General features: G+C 44.2%; 1 protein-coding gene and 1 non-coding gene across 2 annotated transcripts in view; both read left to right on the top strand.

The window, feature by feature from the left end:
- Positions 1 to 1,051, top strand: part of LOC137376891 (high choriolytic enzyme 1-like) — a 56,692-nt gene extending 55,641 nt beyond the window's left edge. Inside the window, exon 5 of the mRNA XM_068045849.1 lies at positions 1,005 to 1,051. Within this exon, the coding sequence (XP_067901950.1) occupies positions 1,005 to 1,051 (47 nt within the window). The remainder of the gene's footprint in view (positions 1 to 1,004) is intronic.
- An 11,990-nt stretch (positions 1,052 to 13,041) lies between these two features.
- trnak-cuu (transfer RNA lysine (anticodon CUU)) lies at positions 13,042 to 13,114 on the top strand. Its single transcript has one exon. It is a non-coding gene; the product is annotated as a tRNA-Lys (tRNA).
- The last annotated feature ends 5,121 nt before the right edge of the window (positions 13,115 to 18,235 follow it).

The following is an 18,235-nucleotide window of genomic DNA, read 5'->3' as shown; positions in this document are numbered from 1 at the left end:
GCAAATTAACGTACTGTGGTATAGAATGACAATACATAAGTTGTTACCAGAATTTCCCACTCAGTGAATTGTTGATCTTATTCAAGGCCATGTAGAAGTACAGAACAGGAATTTAGGCTTTAATGTTACAGTTTATATTTATGCTGCCCAATTTACCATTGAATTAGCCATTATTCATTAGCCAACTACAGGTGGCACAGTGGTGCAGTGGTTAGCTCCATAGCCTCATGGCTGCAGTGACCTGGGTTCAGTTCTGGGTACTGCCTGTGTGGAGTTTGCAAGTTCTCCCTGTGACCATGTGGGTTTCTGCCAGGTGCTCCGGTTTCCTCCCACAGCTAGAGACTTGCAGGTTGCTAAGTAAATTGGCCATTGTAAATTGCCCGTAGTGTAGGTAGGTGGTAGGAGAATGGTGGGGATGTGGTAGGGGATATGGGATTAATGTAGGAGTAGTATAAATGGGTGGTTGTTGGTCAGCACAGACTCGGTAGGCCAAAGGGCCTGTTTCAGTGCTGTATCTCTCTATGACCCTACAGCTTAAACACTAGTAGAAACTATGCACAAAACACAATTTGATGTGCTACTAGTAGCTATGTTATTTCATTGCTTCTATATAGTTAGGGTAACATGATTATCAGCAAAAACAGAATAATAATTTGGTTTTGGAATTACTATAAAATAGTATTAGCTCGGTTCATTTCAGTATAATATAACTCAGTTCAGAGTTATAGCAGCCCTCTTTATGGCATTCTTCCTCAGGTGAGAGAATTTATTTTGTTCCTCTGGGACTAAACACAATGCGCAGTGTTTACCTGGTGCATCATCTGCTACCATGCTTGCTGCACATTGTAGATTTGAATTTACAGGGAGTTCAGAGGATTCTCCTCAATCATGAATATGGCTACTTTCTACTGGAATTCTTCCAGAAGAATATCTTTATGAAGCAGCTTAGTTCTAGGAATAACCGCACATGCCTATCTCCCATTCCTTGCCTTCCAGATTTTGAGCAGGCTACAAAATAAATTTGCTGCAACTTGGAGTAGCAGCCCTATAAGAACTGTTACCCTCTGGATTCCATAGTTTAGTGTTCACGATGCTTATGAAAATGCACTAATAGCATATATAAATTAACTTCTGCTTAAATTTTCTGAATTTGGTGAGTTTAACTGCCCACTTTATCAGCACACAACACATAGCTTTACATAAGTGCAGCAGTCCCAGTATATTTTCCACTGAGATCACTAAATAGGCTCTTGCATTCCTGTCAGGTTTTGATGCAATGTCTAACATTAGAGTCTTATGGGCTGTACTTATTCAAGCTGTGGGGATCCTGACAGCAGGCCAAACAGGCAAAGGGAACCCCACCTCAGCTCTCCGGCCAGCGCCACTGGAAGTGGTGGACACTGCCAGTACTACACTAGGCCTGGGACCAGGAGGAGCCATGGAGCCCCGGACCCAAGTGAGCCAGGGTCGCCGGGGCCACTCCATTAGGCCCTGGCGAGGGGGAGGGCGGTCTTTGAGGGTGGGGGTGGTTAGCAGAAGGGCACCCTTTGCCACCATGAGCCCTCCATGGACCACAGATTACCCACAGATGATGCTCCCCCACCAAGCCCACAGAGAGGCTGCCTTCTTTTACTGGGTGACCTCTCCACATGGCAGAGGAACCCCACCCACCACCCCACCTCCCCCCCGACCACTGCTGGTTTAATTACAGCAGTGGCAGGAAGAGGCCCTTAAGTGGCTATTAATTGGCCATTAAAGGGCCTACATCGCCTCTGGGTGGGAAGGCCATCTTCAGGCACTCCACCCCCGCCTTCTGTAGATATTTAACGGGCACCCCAGCCTCCCATCCTGTCACCTGAAGGCCCATAAAATTCCGCCTAAAGAGTCACAGGGCTGAATTTTAAGAGAATGAAGTGGAAGGGAACGGAGGCATGGGGAGACATAAAATCAGGATGGGACATGTCAGACAGGAAGTCCGGCACCTTGATGTCCCATCCTGATTTATTCCATGATAGCAAACATGGAGAGCGGAGATCCGATGGTGACATGACAGGTATGTAATTAAGATACTTTAGAGTACAATTGAATGCAAATTTATGGAGCGGATTGAATTTTATAAACAGCGCATGGGTCTCACGGGGCTTCAGAGGCTTGCCTCCTTCAAGAAGGTGTTACGACTTGGTGAGAAAGGGGTCTAGGGGTACCCTCTCAGCCTTTGCCTGATTTAACCGTAGCAACGTTTAATTAAAAAAAACACTGTGTTTTTAGCTTCCCCTCAGTGAATCCTTGTTCACTGTTTTCCAATTGTAATGCAAAGAAATCAATCAGACTGGTTTTCTTAGATTTAAACAAGAAAGTTGGCAGTTTATTAATCTTAAACTCGAATCCAGTTCACGAATATGCAACGCGACCACGCTACCATGCATACGTGATAAACACACACACAGATAGAGACAGAAAAAGTAGAAAGAATAAAGGGGAAAAGCCTGGGCCAACAGGTTAGTCACGTGCCCACTGGTTCAACCAGTCCTGCGTTTGTGGATTCTCCATCTTAGCAGACACTGGAATGCGAGCTTTATTACACCTTCAATGTCTGGTGATCAAAATCCATTTAGGTTAATTGGACCAGGGAGTAGTTGCTTTGTCTCTCCAAGCACTGTCTCTTAGTATGCAAATGTCCTCCAGCCAAATGTCTGGTGATCTCTTCAAGCAAATCATTTCTTCACTCCAGCAACAGTTTAAAATTAATGTTCATATGACAAAATTAATATGCATCATTTTTGGCAGGTGGGGGTCTTCACGACAAAGGCAAAATGGAGGCAGCAGAATATGGCTGACTGCAAGGGGACGCCATCAGGAGGGCAGGGTAATGAAGAAAGGGCTGTGTGCATTGTGCCAGGAGATAGTGGAAGGTTGGTTGAGCTGTAGGGGGTGCCATTACAAGGAGGGCAATGGATAAGGCTCACGAGTGGAGGCAACAAGAGGGGGTCACTGGTAGGGCAGGACTGCCTTTCAGGGAGAGGCCACCTATCATGAGCCTCATTCATTCAGGCTTCAGGGACGCCATCGAAGACTAGATGTAGCAGAGACGGAGGGAAGGCCAGGCACTTGCAGCAGCACCGCAACGGACTGTGGGGCCACAGGAGGGTCAGCAGTGGCCTCCGGATGCTGGAAAAGGGCGCAGTGTTATGCCTCGGACCCAAACCACGATGAAACTAGACTCACGATTTCTAAATGTGTAGTCTTTATTCAAGATGGCTGCCTGGATCTTTTGGAACCACGCTCCCTTATGGGTGACTGATAGCATAGTGAACAGTCTTACAAACACAGTACAGATCAATCAATCACTGAGCCCTCAAACACAACACAGAGGAGAGAGAGAGGGGACAGCTCCATGCAGAAGGAGGTACGCTGCAGAGAAAGTGTCTACAGTTTGAGGGTCAACTGCCTGCAGATGTCGGAGGGGTAGTGTCAATGAAAACTCTGTCTCTCCAGGGAGGCTGTTACAGACCTATGTGCCATGATGCAGGATGAGCTGTGCCCAGGGGACTTGTCGGGAATCCAATGCCTGTTGCCCTGAAGGTCACCTTGGCGCTGAACTTCTACACCACCAGATAATTTCAGGGATCCACAGGGGATGTGTGTGGGATCACACAGTCAGTGGCTCATCGATGCATCAAGGATGTCACCAATGCCCTGTTCAGAAGGGCCAGAGACTACATGCACTTCTGCACGGATTCCAACTCACAAACTGGTAGGGCCATCTGATTCGGGGCCATCGCTGGATTCCCCCAGGTGCAAAGGGACATCAACTGCAAGCATGTGACCATCAAGGCTCCTGAATGCCAGCTAGCGGCCTTCATCAAAGGAAGGATTTCCACTCCCTCAATGTACAACTGGTCTGCAACTACCGTAAATGGATCCTTCAGCATTGTACGCACTTCCCAGGAAGTTACCATGAGGCATTTTACAGTTTGAGGCAGTCCCAGGTGAACTTTTCCAGCCTTCCAGCCTCCCTCCAGCTTTCAGGAATGGATACTTGGGGACAAGGGATACCCACTGAGAACATGGCTACTGATGCCTGTGTGGAGCCCACACACAGATGCAGACAAGAGAAACAATGCCTACCACAGGCCAATAGAGCAGGCCATTGGTCTGCTGAAGATGAGATTCAGGTGTCTAGATCAGTCCGTTGAGCCCTTCAGTATGCCCTGACCAGCGTCTCACATATCATTGTGGTCTGCTGTGCACTGCACAACTTGGCACTGCAGAGGGGGACGCTGATGAGCAATGAGAAAAGTGTGGAGTGGACTACCTCCTTGGACGATGAGGATGCAGAAGGAGAAGATGAGCAAGCCAGGCCAGATGAAGAATCCGAGGGGCAACAGGAGAGTGGCCATGAGATATGTGCAAGGAAGGCTTGCGATGCCCTGATACATTCTCATTTTCTTTGATCCTTACTGCCCCTTGTACCTTGAACAATAAAGACCTAACTTTATGCAGCCACGTTGTTTCTTTCCTTCCTTAAGGATGCATTGGCTTATTGAATATTCGCACAGAGCAGATCTCGTGAGGCTCCAGAGTTGACCCTTCACAGTATGTTCTTTCACATCCAGCATCTTCATAGAGGCTGGAAGGCAGAGGAGGGCCAATTCCTTGACACAGGGAAAAAAGAGGGGGTCTATGCTTCACAGAAACGATTTATTTACTTTCAGACTACAGTTTGCCATTTGCATCTGAAACATACCCATGATAACCCCATGATTCTATGTGCACTTCTTTATTCTCTTTTGTGAACTCCTATGCGGTGCTCCCCCTGTGCTATCAGCTGAGGTGGAGGCTGGCTGCTGACCTTTCTGGCCCATAGCTAGGAATGACCTTGAGGACCTCCTATACAGAACCAGGACCACTCTCTGTCAGTGAGGATGTTGGAGGAACTGGTGACACAGCAGAGGGGCAGAGGAGCAGCTGCCCGCACTAGGGACACCCTGTGAGGAGCCCATAGCTGCAGGAGGCAGCTGCTCCTCCTCCCTAGCAAGACAGACTGCTGACCTGAGTGCAGAGGACCTGACTCATGGCCCCCTGTCCCCCTTTTGTCTTGCCACTGCTGCCTTGAATCCATGGGCAGGATGAGGGTATGGAGTGTAGGATTCAATGGGTTAATTGATCTGTGTTTGCTTGTGTTAGTCTGTTCGCTGATCAATATTCGCTGTGCTTAATTGATAAAGCCTGTGGGTGGAGTTTGAGAGTTAATGAATGGAAACCATTGAGAAGAGACCTGAGTTCTGTCAAGACAATATGCTGAAATCTTGTAAGTGCTGAGCACTGTAAATAAACCTGTTGTTAACTTAGAACTAGTGTCACCTCTGCATTGCTCTAAGATAAATCAGATATATAAAATATCCAGCAAACTGGTGAATACATAACAATAACTGGCAACGAGAATGGTTGAGCAAAGTTTACCTTTATCAGCTCCAGAACAATTTCTTTCATCGCCAGGGGATCCTTCCATGTCCTGGGAGCGTTGGATTTTGGGGTTCAAAACCTACTTGCTTGCAGCGGGGATGGACAGTCTGGATGTAGGAGCAATTCACAAGAAAGCGATACTTGTACATTGTCTCGGAGCAGAAGGCCAGAGAATATTTGAACTCACAGAAGATACGTCTATGTTTGATACAGCAGTAATTGCTCTCAAAAAATATTTCGGGCCAAAAAAAAGTGTGACGATCGAATGATACACATTCTGCCAGAGATCCCAGGGACATGGTGAACCCATTAAACAATACATGACAGCGTTGTGGCAATTGGCTTCTACACATAAATTTAGCACACTAACCAACGAACTAATTTGTGACCAATTAATTGAAAAGACTTCAATTCCATGAATTAGGGAACATCTCCTCATGGAGGATGATGATTTAACCTTAGAAAAAGCCATGACCTTTGCAGTCCAAATCGAATCTGCCATGTTAGATTCAAAGAGGTTACACACACATGCAGCTTTAGACTCAGAGTTGTAGACACAGCTTGCCCAACTAGCTTCAGTGCAAGGGTTAAAGACAGGAAGACCTCAGCAACCTCATCAAAACTTGCCCTATCAAAGTTTAAAATTGTGCCTAAATTGTGGAAATGCTTATCAAGTCACAACGCCAGGTCCAGCTTGAGGGAATAAGTGTAACTCATGCTTATAATGGAACCAATTTGCAAAGATGTGCAGGTTGTCGAAGAAAAAGACTTCATCGGTTCGACACGTGGGGGGACATATGGGGGAGTCTCTTCCTGAGAGTGGGCTACAACATGTGTATACCATCACAAAAAGTAAAGCACCAGGTCATTTTAAAGAGTGCTCTGTTGGGATCGCAGGCATCTCAGTGTTACTTCTTATTGATGTTGGCCCAGAAATATCTGTTTTGAGTGACAAACTCTACCATCACTATTTTTCGCAATTCTTTCTCACTCCTGCAACAGACACTCTTCAAGCTTATGGCGACTCTACCATTCCAGTTTTGGGGATGATCACAGTGCTCGTACGTTATAAAAAGTCACCCTAGCCAGGTTCACTTTCTATGCAGCCAAAGGCCAAGGCCTTATGGGGGTAAATCTTTATGACAGGCTTGGATTCAAACTTGAAGACCCCACTGGAGCATACATTAACGTGATTGATGATGCAGATTATACAAGCCTGTATCCTTCCTTATTTACTGGATTTGGGGAGTTCAAAGGGTACTGTCATGCTCCTCGTGTTGACACATCAATTCAACCAGTTTCATAAAATTTGAGATGGTTGCCATTTTCAATCTGTGCCAAAGTGTCACAGGAGCTGAAACAACTAGAAGTGGATGGTATCATTGAGCGAATTGGCTCATCGCCGTGGATATCAAATCTAGTCATTGCACGACAAAAAAATGGAGAGCTTAGACTATGTGTTGATCTTGAGGGAATCAACAAAGCTATCATACCAGACAAGTATCCACTTCCTACAATCCCAGAACTGTCAGCATCATTTCATGACTCCAGTGCCTTCACAAAGCTTGATATGTGACGGAGTTATCTTCAGATACCTCCAGAAAAACAAAGCCGATATCTGACAGCTTTTGTTACTCATGAAGGTGTGTTTCAGTACTGCAGAATGCCTTATGGACTAAGTTCAGCACCTATTGCATTCCTGAAGATCGTTTCTTCAGTCTTGTTGGATGTTGAGGGGTTGCTCAACCTACTTGATGACTTTGTTGTCCACTGAAGGGACAAAGCAGAACAAGATCAACAATTATCAGCAGTGCTCACTCAACTTGCAAAACACAATTTGACGCTTAACAAGGACAAATGCACTTTTGTGGTACCCGAGTTTGACTTTCTAGTGTACAGAGTGACAGCAGCTGAAGTAAAGCCGACACATGACAATGTCAAAGCCCTTCATGCACTTCCAATTCTGTCTAACGTGAAAGAGTTGGCATTGTTTCTCGGTACTATCCACTTTTATCACAAATTTGTTTCTAAGTACACAGAAATTGCGGAGCCTCTTCGGAACCTACTGCGTAAAGATGCTCAATGGGAATAGACAATCGCACAGCAATCAGCATTTGAAATATTAAAGGTGAAGATAGCATCTTCGCCAGTCCTCACGCATTTCAACCCACGTACAGAAATGTTTGTCACAACAGATGCATCGGAAACTGCAATTGGAGGTGTACTCTCACAGTCCGTTGATGGATGTGAACAACCAATAACTTATGCAGAAAGTGTATGCAAATACTTTACTGGAGAGTGGGAAGCACTAGCCTGTATCTGTGCATATAAACTTTGGCACATGTATCTTTATGGTAGAAAATTCACTCTCCGCACTGATCACTAAGCATTGACTACATTGTTAGCTATGTCAGGATCAGGTCATCAACCTCTACATATTTACAGCTGTCAGATCGTCTTCAACAGTATAACTTTTAGGTGAGTATGTTGCAGGTTCATGCAGCCAAGTAGCTGTTATGCTTAGCCGTACTATTATCATGGACAGCATTAGCGATAGCAAAGCAACTTGCGACATTGAAGACTATGTGATCACAGTGACTTTGTGCGCGACATCGAATCTTGTTACGCAAGAGGAGTTGGAGGCAGAGTCATCAGCAGATAGCATATTGCAGCAAGTAAGTCAGTACCTCAAAACTGAGTGGCTTGTACACTCAGTGAAAAATCTGTTCAACTGTGTCCTGCACCTCTTACTGACCCCATAGCCAACAAAACCATGGTAACAACTCCAAGTTGATATTTTTGGAGAAGTGCAAGCAGCCCCGAGGAATCAACTTTTTTTGCTTGTTGTTCACAATCTACGTAGCAAATGGCCAGAAATCGTGACAACAATTTCCACAACAACCACTTCAGTCATTGACATTCTGGACAAGTTGTTTACAAAATGACGTTTGCCGGAGACTATCGCTACAGGCAATGGACCGCAGTTTGTTTCCAGTCAGTTCATGGAGTTCCTAGCAAGTTACAGAATTCATCACCATCTGACATCACTCCACAATCTGCAGTCGAATGGTGGCGTTGAACAATTCAACAGGATGATAAAGGAAAGTCTGAAAACTAGAATGTCGGAGGGGAAAACATTCAAATAATCCATTCACATCCTATTCCACACATATCGATCCACCGCACACTCTCTGACCAGAAAGACACCAGCCAAACTTATGATAGGTCATAAGTTTTGCATGCCACTGTCCATTCTTAAGCCATCACTACCAGTTAACAAGAATGTCAAAGCGAAAGTAGATGAAGTTGAAAAGCAACAAGGTAAAGCAAAAGTATACTTTGAAAAACATACAGGTGCAAGGGAGCCACAACTTAAAGTTGGAGATTGGGTTCGAATCAAATGACCAAATTGCAACCACAGATTTGCTTCATCAATATCAGGTCCAAAGCAGATCAAGCAGTTGCTGGGTACCAATGCTTATCTGTTGGATGACAACACCAAGTGGAATGCAAGATGTCTATTAGCAAGCAGAACAGGATATTTTGAGGATAGCGTTTATGAAGATACATTTCCTTTTCCTATGAATAATGTTGATCATCCGTCTCATCAAGTTGATCACACAGGATCACAATCTCAAATTTGTAAATCTAATCGCCGACCTAAGAGATCTTCCTATCTCAAAGACTATTTCTGTACTTAGTGAAAACAGACAAGTTGAACACTAAAAAATGACTTGATGGATATAGGTTTTTTTGTTCAGCATACTTTGTCAAAAAGTAATGTCTTTAATCAGAAGTTGGAAAAGATGTTGCGTATAATGGGTTAATTGATCTGTGTTTGATTGTGTTAGTCTGCTCACTGATCAATGTTCACTATGCTTAATTGCTTAAGCCTATGGGTGGAGTTTGAGAGTTAATGAATGGAAACCATTGAGAAGGTTCTGGATAAAGGGACCTGAGTTCAGTCAAGACAATGTGCTGAAACTTTGTAAGTGTTAAGATATTTTAAAAATACTGTAGATAAACCTGTTGTTGACTTAGAACTAGTGCCATCTCTACATTGCTCTGAGATAAATCATATATATAAAAAATCCAGCAAACCGGCAAGTACCTAACATGGAGGTCTGCACGAATGTTCCGCAGACACTGAATGCTCTGCTGGATGTGGCTCTCCAACAGAGCCGCTAATCTCTCCATGGAGGACTCCACTTGTGCACCAGTCAGAGACAATGTGGCGCTCAAGGCCTGGATGGACTGCTGCATTGTCCGTGCTTGGTCATGCACAGTTTCTGGCATGTCTGCACCTCTCGCTACAGCTGCAGCAATTCCTGTGATGTTGGTGACACCAGAGGCATGTCATGAACCTGGGGCTCAGCATGGGCCTGTCCTCTGATTGTCAGAAGCTTGAGCTGTCACAGCCTCCGTCAGCTGCATGCGTGCTGTGCTCACCAGCTTGTGTGTCCAGATCTAAACCGGATCGCAAATCCACCGAGGTTCAAGTATCAGCACTGGTGGAGGATGCAGGAGTATGAAGTGCTGATGGACCCTTTGAGGATCCTTCCTCCTCCTCCTCAGAGCTGGCAGTCTCCCCCTTGGACTCGAAGGCACCGCTTGACCTGCATGAGAAAACAGAGACTTGTAAGGGCCAATGGCCTGCTCTCCCTCCATAGCACACAGCCCAACAATGCAGACCCCTGTGGGCCCTGGATGCCTGATGAGCAGCTTGGCTCCATCGCTACAGATGCAGCCTTGTGCCTCATGGCAACCTTATTTACTGGCTTGGGAAGGTGCCTCTGCCTCTTCATCTGCCACAGTCCAGCTGTCTTGCGGTCCAGCCAGCTCCATGTCTTCTTCCTCCATTAGTGCGAAAATGTGCAGAATGGGCAGCCCAACCCCAGTCTTGGCCCAATTTCTCTGATTATATGCTATCTTCTCCGGCAGGCAGAGGGAACGGAGATGTTGGTCCCCATGTGAGATCAATCCCAACACATAGGCCACTGGCAGTCTAGTTGCTACTGATGAGGAGACACAGATGCCTCCTGCGTATGTGCCCTTTCCAGGGACCACATGATATCGTGTTATGATAGGGGTCCACCTTTCAGGGCCACCTCACCATGCTGCTGTTAGTCAACTTGCATCCCCTCGCCCTTTGCCCACATCTGGAGCTTGATCCCTGCCCTCCCAATGCACAGTCCTGCTTTGCCAGATGCAAGACCCAAGTGGATGAAGGTATTAAAAAGTACTCACTTTCGCAGCCAGATGAGGTCATTGAGCCACTTGTGGCACTGAATCCATGTGCGCAGCATGACCCCATGGCTGCTGGCCTCCTCTGTAATCTGGAGTCATGTCTGCTTGGTTTAGCTTCAAGGTTTCCTCCTCCCGTCCCTCGGGAACAAGATGTCGCTCCTCTCCCTTGCAGCCTGTAAAAGCACCCGGAAGGAGGCATCAGGGAAGCATGGGACCACCCAGCATCTCCTTTCAGCCATCTCCTTAGTTTCTGCAATCATCAATCACCTCCTTCTCTCCCAGGCCTTCAGAATGCAGAGTTCAATGCAGAGCTGGCAGTTCTTTAAAAATGGCGCCAGCATCTGCTGAGGCATTCTACCCACATCTGGGCCTGACCCTTACCATGCAATAGGTCGGGTTTCACGGCTCATTTGGCTTAATTGGCCAGCTGCCGCTGAATCACATGCGGCCAGTCACTCCGGCCCCCAATTAGACTTGCGCCCAGTTCCAGTCCAGACAGTGGGACCAGTGTGTCCCTAATAAAATTCAGCTCACAAAGTCATAATGGCACAGAAGGAGGCCTTTCTGCCCATTGAGCCCATGAAAACTCTCTGTAGAGCAATCCAATCAGTCCCATTCCCCTGTTCTAGCCCCATTGCCCTGTGTTTATTTCCCTCAAGTGCCCATCCAATTTAATTTTGAAATCATTATTTCTCTCTACTTCCACTGCCCTCATCAGCAGCGAGTGCCAGGTCATTACCACTCGCTGCTTAAAAAGATTCTTCTTCGCAGCTCTTGCCTAAAACCTTAAATCTGTATCCCCTAGTCCTTGGACCATCAGCTAATGGGAACAGCTTTCCTTTCTGTACCTGATCTAAACCTGACATAATCTTTTATACCTCAATCTCCTTTGCTCCAAGGCAAACAACCCCAACTTCACCAACCTAACCTCATAGCTAAAATCCCTCATCCCTGGAACCATTCTGGTAAATCTCCTCTGCACCACTGAAGGACCCTCACATCCTTGCTAAAGTGTGGTGACCAGAACCAGGTCTTTATAACGGTTCAGTATAACTTCCCTGCTTTTGTACTCAATGCCTCTATTTATGAATCCCAAGATCTCATATGCTTTGCTAACTACTATCTCAATATATCCTAACACCTTCAAAGATCTGGGCACATGAACCCTCAGGTTCCTCTGTCCCGGTATACTCTTTAGAACTATGCCATTAGTCTATATTGCCTCTGACTATCCCTTCTGCCAAAATCCATCATCTCAGAATGTGAGGGTCCTTGAGAGGGTGCAGAGGAGATTTACCAGAATGGTTCCAGGGTTGGGGGATTTTAATTGCAAGGTTAGGTTGGAAAAGTTGGGTTGTTCTCCCTGGAGCAAAGGAGATTAAGGAAAGATTTGATACAGGTATGCAAGATTATGACGGGTTTCGATAAGTTAGACAAGGAAAAACTGTTCCCGTTAAATAATGGTACAAGGACTAGGGGACACAGATTGAGAGTTTTGGGCAAGAGATGCAGTGTAGCAGAAGCAGTGACAATCAATAATTTCAAAATGAAATTAGATGGACACTTGAAGGAAATAAACTTGTAGGGTTATGGGGATTGAGTGAGGGAGTGGGACTAACTGGATTGCTCCGCAGAGAGCCTGCATGGATGTGATGGGCTGAATGGCCTCCTTCTATGCCATAAATGACTCTATGAATCACACTTCTCTGAATTAAACTCCATCTAACACTTCCGAAGAGTTCCGAAGAAGGGTCACTGACCCGAAACGTTAACTCTGCTTCTCTTTCCACAGATGCTGCCAGACCTGCTGAGTGAATCCAGCATTTCTTGTTTTTGTTCCATCTAACACTTGTTTGTCCATTCTGCAAGCCTATTTATGTCCTGTTGCAGTCAGTTTAACATAAGAAATAGGAGCAGGAATAGGCCATTTGGCCCCTTGAGCCTGCTACACCATTCAATAAGATCATGGCTGATCTGATTGTGGCCTTAACTCCATTTTCCTGCCTGCCCTCACCACCTTCCCCAAACCCTTTGACTCCCTTAGCCTTGAATAAAGTCCAATGAGTCAGCCTCCACTGCTTGCTGGGGAAGAGAATGCCAAAGACTAACAACCTTCTGTGAGAAGAAATTCCTTCGCATCTCCATCTTAAATGGGAGACCCCTTAATTTGAAACTGTGCCCCCTAGTTCTGGATTCCCCCACAAGGATCTACCCTGCCAAGCCCTGTAAGAATCTTACACATTTCAATAAAATCACATCTCAATCTTCTAAACTCCAGTGACTATAGGCCTACCCTGCTCAACCTTTCCTCATAAGCTCAGTTGATCAGCCCGGCTAGCTCAGTCGGTAGAGCATGGGACTCTTAATCCCAGGGTCGTGGGTTTGAGCCCCATGTTGGGCGTTCCTTATTTTGGGGCGGCACAGTGGCGCAGCGGTTAGCACCGCAGCCTCACAGCTCCAAGGACCCGGGTTTGATTCTGGGTACTGCCTGTGTGGAGTTTGCAAGTTCTCCTCGTGATCGCGTGGGTTTTCGCCGGGTGCTCCGGTTTCCTCCCACAGCGAAAGACTTGCAGGTGATAGGTAAATTGGCCATTGTAAATTGCTCCTAGTGTAGGTAGGTGGTAGGGAATATGGGATTACTGTACGGTTAGTATAAATGGGTGGTTGTTGGTCGGCACAGACTCAGTGGGCCGAAGGGCCTGTTTCTGTGCTGTATCTCTAAATAAATAAATAAAACCTCTGATCCCAGGAATCAGCTTAGTGAACCTTCTCTGAACTGCTTCCAATGCAAGTATTTCCCTCCTTAAGTAAGGTGACCAAAACTGTTACGAACATATGAATTAGGAGTAGGCCACTCAGCCACTCGAGCCTGCTCCACCATTCAGTAAGTTCATGGCTGAACTGATTTCTCCACATTACCACCTACCCCGATAACCTTCCACCTCTTGCTTATCAAGAATCTATTTACCTCTGCCTTAAAACATATTCAAAGACTCTGCTTCCACCATCTTTTGAGGAAGAGAGTTCCAAAGACTCACAACCCTCTGCGAGAATGAATTTCTCCTCATCTCTGTCTTAAATGAGCGACCCCTTATTTTTAAACAGGGTTTATGGTTCCAGATACTCCCACAAAGGGAAGCATCCTTTCCACATCCACCCTGTCAAGACCCCTCAGGATCTTATGTTTCAATCAAGTCGCCTCCTACTCTTCTAAATTCCAATGATACAAGCCTAGCCTGCCAATCCTTCCTCATAAGGTAGCCCACCCATTCCAGGTAATAGTCTAGTAAACCTTCTTTGAACTGCTTCCAACACATTTACATCCTTTCTTAAATAAGGAAACAATACTGTAACCAGTACTCCAGATGTGGTCTCATCAATGCCCTGCATAGTTGAAGCATTCAATTCCCCTCGTGATAAACGATAACATTCTATTAGCTTTCCTAATTACATGTTGTACCTGCATACTAACCTTTTGTGATTCATGCACTAGGACACCCAGATCCCTCTGCATCTCAGAACTCTGCAATCTCTCACCATTTAGATATTATGCTTCTTTGTTATTCTTCCTGCCAAAATGGACAACTTTGCATTTTCCCATATTATACTCCATCTGCCAGATTTTTGCCAACTGACTTAACCTATCTATATCCCTTTGTAGCCTCCTTATGTCCTCCTCATAACCTACTTTCTTACCTATCTTTGTGTCATCAGCAAATTTAGCAACCAAAACTTTGGTCCCTTCATCTAAGTCATTTATATAAATTGTAAAAAGTTGAGGACCGGCACAGATCCCTGTGGCACATCACTCGTTACATCTTGCCAACCAGAAAACAACCCATTTATGCCTACTTTCTGTTTCCTGTTAGCTAGCCAATCTTCTATCCATGCCAATATGTTACCCCCTATACCATGAGCTTTTATTTTTTGCAATAACCTTTGATGTAGCACCTTATCAAATGCCTTCTGGATGTACAATACATCCACCGGTTCCCCTTCATCCACAGCACATGTAACTCCCTCAAAGAACTCCAAAAAACTTGTTAAACATGATTTCCCTTTAGCGAAACCATGTTGGCTCTGCCTGATTACCTTCAATTTTTCTAAGTGCCCTGCCATAACATCTTTAATAATAGCTTCTAGCATTTTCCCTAAGACAGATGTTAAGCTAACTGGCCTGTAGTTTCCTGCTTTCTGTCTCCCTCTCTTTTTGAATAAAGGAGTTACAGTCGCTATTTTTCAGTCTAGCGGAACCTACCCTGAATCTAGGGAATTTTGGAAAATTAAAACTAACACATCAACTATTTCACTAGCCACTCCTTTTATGATCCTAGGATGAAGTCCATCAGGACCCGGGGTCTTGTTAGCCCACAGCTCCAACAATTTGTTCAGGACCACTTCCCTAGTTATTGTAATTTTCTTGAGTTCCTCCATCCCTTCTATTTCCTGACTTACAGCAAATTCTGGGATGTTACTAGTATCGTCTTTAGTGAAGACTGATGCAAAATATCTGTTCAATTCATCTGCCATCCCCTTATTATCCATTATTAATTCTCCAGGCTCACTTTCTATAGGTCCAACATTCACTTTGTTAACTCTTTTCTTTTTTAAAATATCTATAGAAACTTACTAACTGTCTTTATATTTCGAGCTATCTTCCTCTCATACTCTAATTTTACCTTCCTTATCAATCTTTGCTGTTTTTTATATTCTATCCAATCTTCTGACCTGCAACCCATCTTTGCGCAATTATATGCTTTTTCTTTAAGTTTGATACTATCTTTAACTGTTTTAGTTTACCACAGATGGCGTGTCCCCCCCTTTGAATTTTTCTTTCTCATTTGAATGTATCTATTCTGTGTATTCTGAAATATCCCCTTAAATGTCTGCCACTGCATCTCTGTTGACCTATCCCTTAGCCTAATTTGTCCGTTTACCTTAGCTTGCTCTGCTTTCATGCTCTCATATTGCCCTTATTTAAGTTTAAAGTACTGGTCTTGGACCCACTCTTCTCTCCCTCAAACTGAATGTAAAATTCAATCATATTATGATTGCTGCTACCTAGGGGCGCCTTAACTATGAGGTCATTAATTAATCCTAACTCGTTGCACAATACCAGGTCTAGTATAACCTGCTGTCTGGTTGGCTCTAGAACGTACTGTTCCAAGAAAGTATCCCAAAAACATTCTATGTACTCCTCACGTACTCTAGGTGCAGTCTCACCAATGCCCTGTACAGTTTTAGCAAGATTTCTCTACTTTTATACTCCACCCCCCTGCAATAAATGCCAACATTCCATTTGCCTTCCTAATTACTTGCTGTACTTGCTGGCTGATTTTTTGTGATTCATGTGCAAGGACACCCAGATCCCTTTATACCACAGCATTCTGCAGTCTCTCTGCATTTATATAATCTGCTTTTCTATTCTTCCTGCCAAAATGGACGTCACATTTTCCCACATTATACTCCATCTACCAAATATTTGCCCACTCACTTAACCTATCTATATCTCTTTGTAGACTCTTTGTATTCCCTTCACAACTTGCTTTCCTACCTATCTTTGTATCGTCAGCAAATTTGGTTACAATACAGTCATCCCCTTCATCCAAGTCATTAATATAGATCATAAATAATTGATTGGTATTATCCTCACTGTCACACATCCAAGTTTGGTGTCACCAGCAAATTTTGTAATTTTATTCTGTATTTCAATATCCAAGTCATTTATATATATCAAAAAAAGCAGTGGCCCTAGCACTGAACTTTGAGGAACACCACTGTCTACCAGCTTCCAGTCTGAAAAACAGCCACTTACCATGACTCACTATTCTCTGTCCTTAAGCCATTTTTTTTATCCAAGCTGACACAGACCCTCCTATTCCATAAACCTCAACTTTCTTTTTATGTGGTACTTTGTCAAACACTTCCTTAAAATTCATATGGACAACATCCATTGCTTTCCCTTCCTCCACCGTCTCTGTTACTTCATCAAAAAATCAGTTTGATTAGTCAAGCATGATCTGCCTTTTACAAATCCATGCTGGCTCTCCCTAATTCACTCAAACCTCTCCAAGCGCCTGTTGATTATTTTTCCCTGATTATTGTTTCTGAAATCTTACCCACCACTGATGTTAAACTGAATGGCCTATAGTTACTAGGAATGTTCTTACACTCCTTTGTTGAATAAGGTGTCAAATTTGCCACTCTCCAATCCTCTGGCACCTCCCTATATCTAAGGAAGATTGGAAGATTTTTGGCAAGCCCTTCCACTACCTCCACTCACACTTTCTTTAGCAATGTGGGATGCAAGCCATCTGCACCAGGCAACTTATCCACACTAAGCATAGTCAGCCTATTCAGTACATCCTGCCTATCAGTTTTCACCTCATCCATTACCTCTACCATCTCTACTTCTATTGATATTTTGTCAGCATTCTCTTCCATAATACACACCGATACAAAGTACTCATTAAGTATTCTAAAATTGCCCTTCACCTCTAAGCATATATCACCCTCCTTGTCCTGAATAGGTCCCACCCCATCTCTTACTACTGTTATGAACGTGATTCTGTTTTTTGTTAAAATATTTTTTAAAGGAATTTATAGTTAAACTGAATAAATGTTGGACCAGTTTTTTTTTAAAAGAGAGCCATCAAGAGGACACTGAGGGAACCGGTTTGGCAACAATCTTACTGGTTGTCTCAGACTCAAGTTAAAGATAGAACAGAAACCCAGGTAACAAGAGAAACGATAAGCGGAAAAGCCCAGTAGCAGCAGAGAACACTTGGGATGGGCAGAAAAACTCAGGTTGTGGGTCAGTGTGTGTTTTACCTTCTGGAGTGAGGTAAAGTCAAGTCTGTTGCTGAAGTGTCAAGGAAGGAAAGAAGACCACAACCCAGCTCGCTTTCCAGAAGCACCCAAGGAAGGATCCTGAGAAGTCCACTGTGTCAATTCATCTCGTTTCCTGTCTCTGAAGAAAGCCTGCTAAATTATTTTTCAATGCCACCTGAAAAAGAACTGTTCTAAAAGATCTCAGTGGCATGTCTACGTGTACTAAGAAGTTAAACTGTATGCCAGTTTTTTGGAACGACATAGCTCATCTGCTGTTTTCTTCAAAAATTAGCAAGTAATCGGCCCAGGATTTTTGTCTGTAACAGAGCTCTGAATTTATAAAAATCCCTTTTTTAGTTAACCAGTATATATGTGTGAGTGTGAAGGGGCTAAGGTAAAAAGGGAACTTTAAAATTTAAAATCTGTGCGTTTATGTTTTACTTCATTACTAGTTAAGACTTGTTTTATAGTAAACTGATAATGTTGTTGTTCATTAAAGAAACCTGGTTAGTGTGTTCTATTCTGGGAAAAATAGAGCAAATGATTGACCATATCGATAAGTAGGAAAATTTAAAATAATATGTTGTGACCTGTGGAGAAATGGGACTAGAGTAAACAGTGCACTCTCCCTGTCTCAGGCGTAACACTGCCCATTTACTATTTAAATGCCAGTAGAAGATTTTTGGGTTCT

This window comes from Heterodontus francisci, chromosome 14 (genome assembly GCF_036365525.1).
Source record: "Heterodontus francisci isolate sHetFra1 chromosome 14, sHetFra1.hap1, whole genome shotgun sequence".
NCBI classification, from domain to species: Eukaryota; Metazoa; Chordata; class Chondrichthyes; order Heterodontiformes; family Heterodontidae; genus Heterodontus; species Heterodontus francisci.
This window is presented reverse-complemented; position numbering and strand designations above follow the sequence as displayed.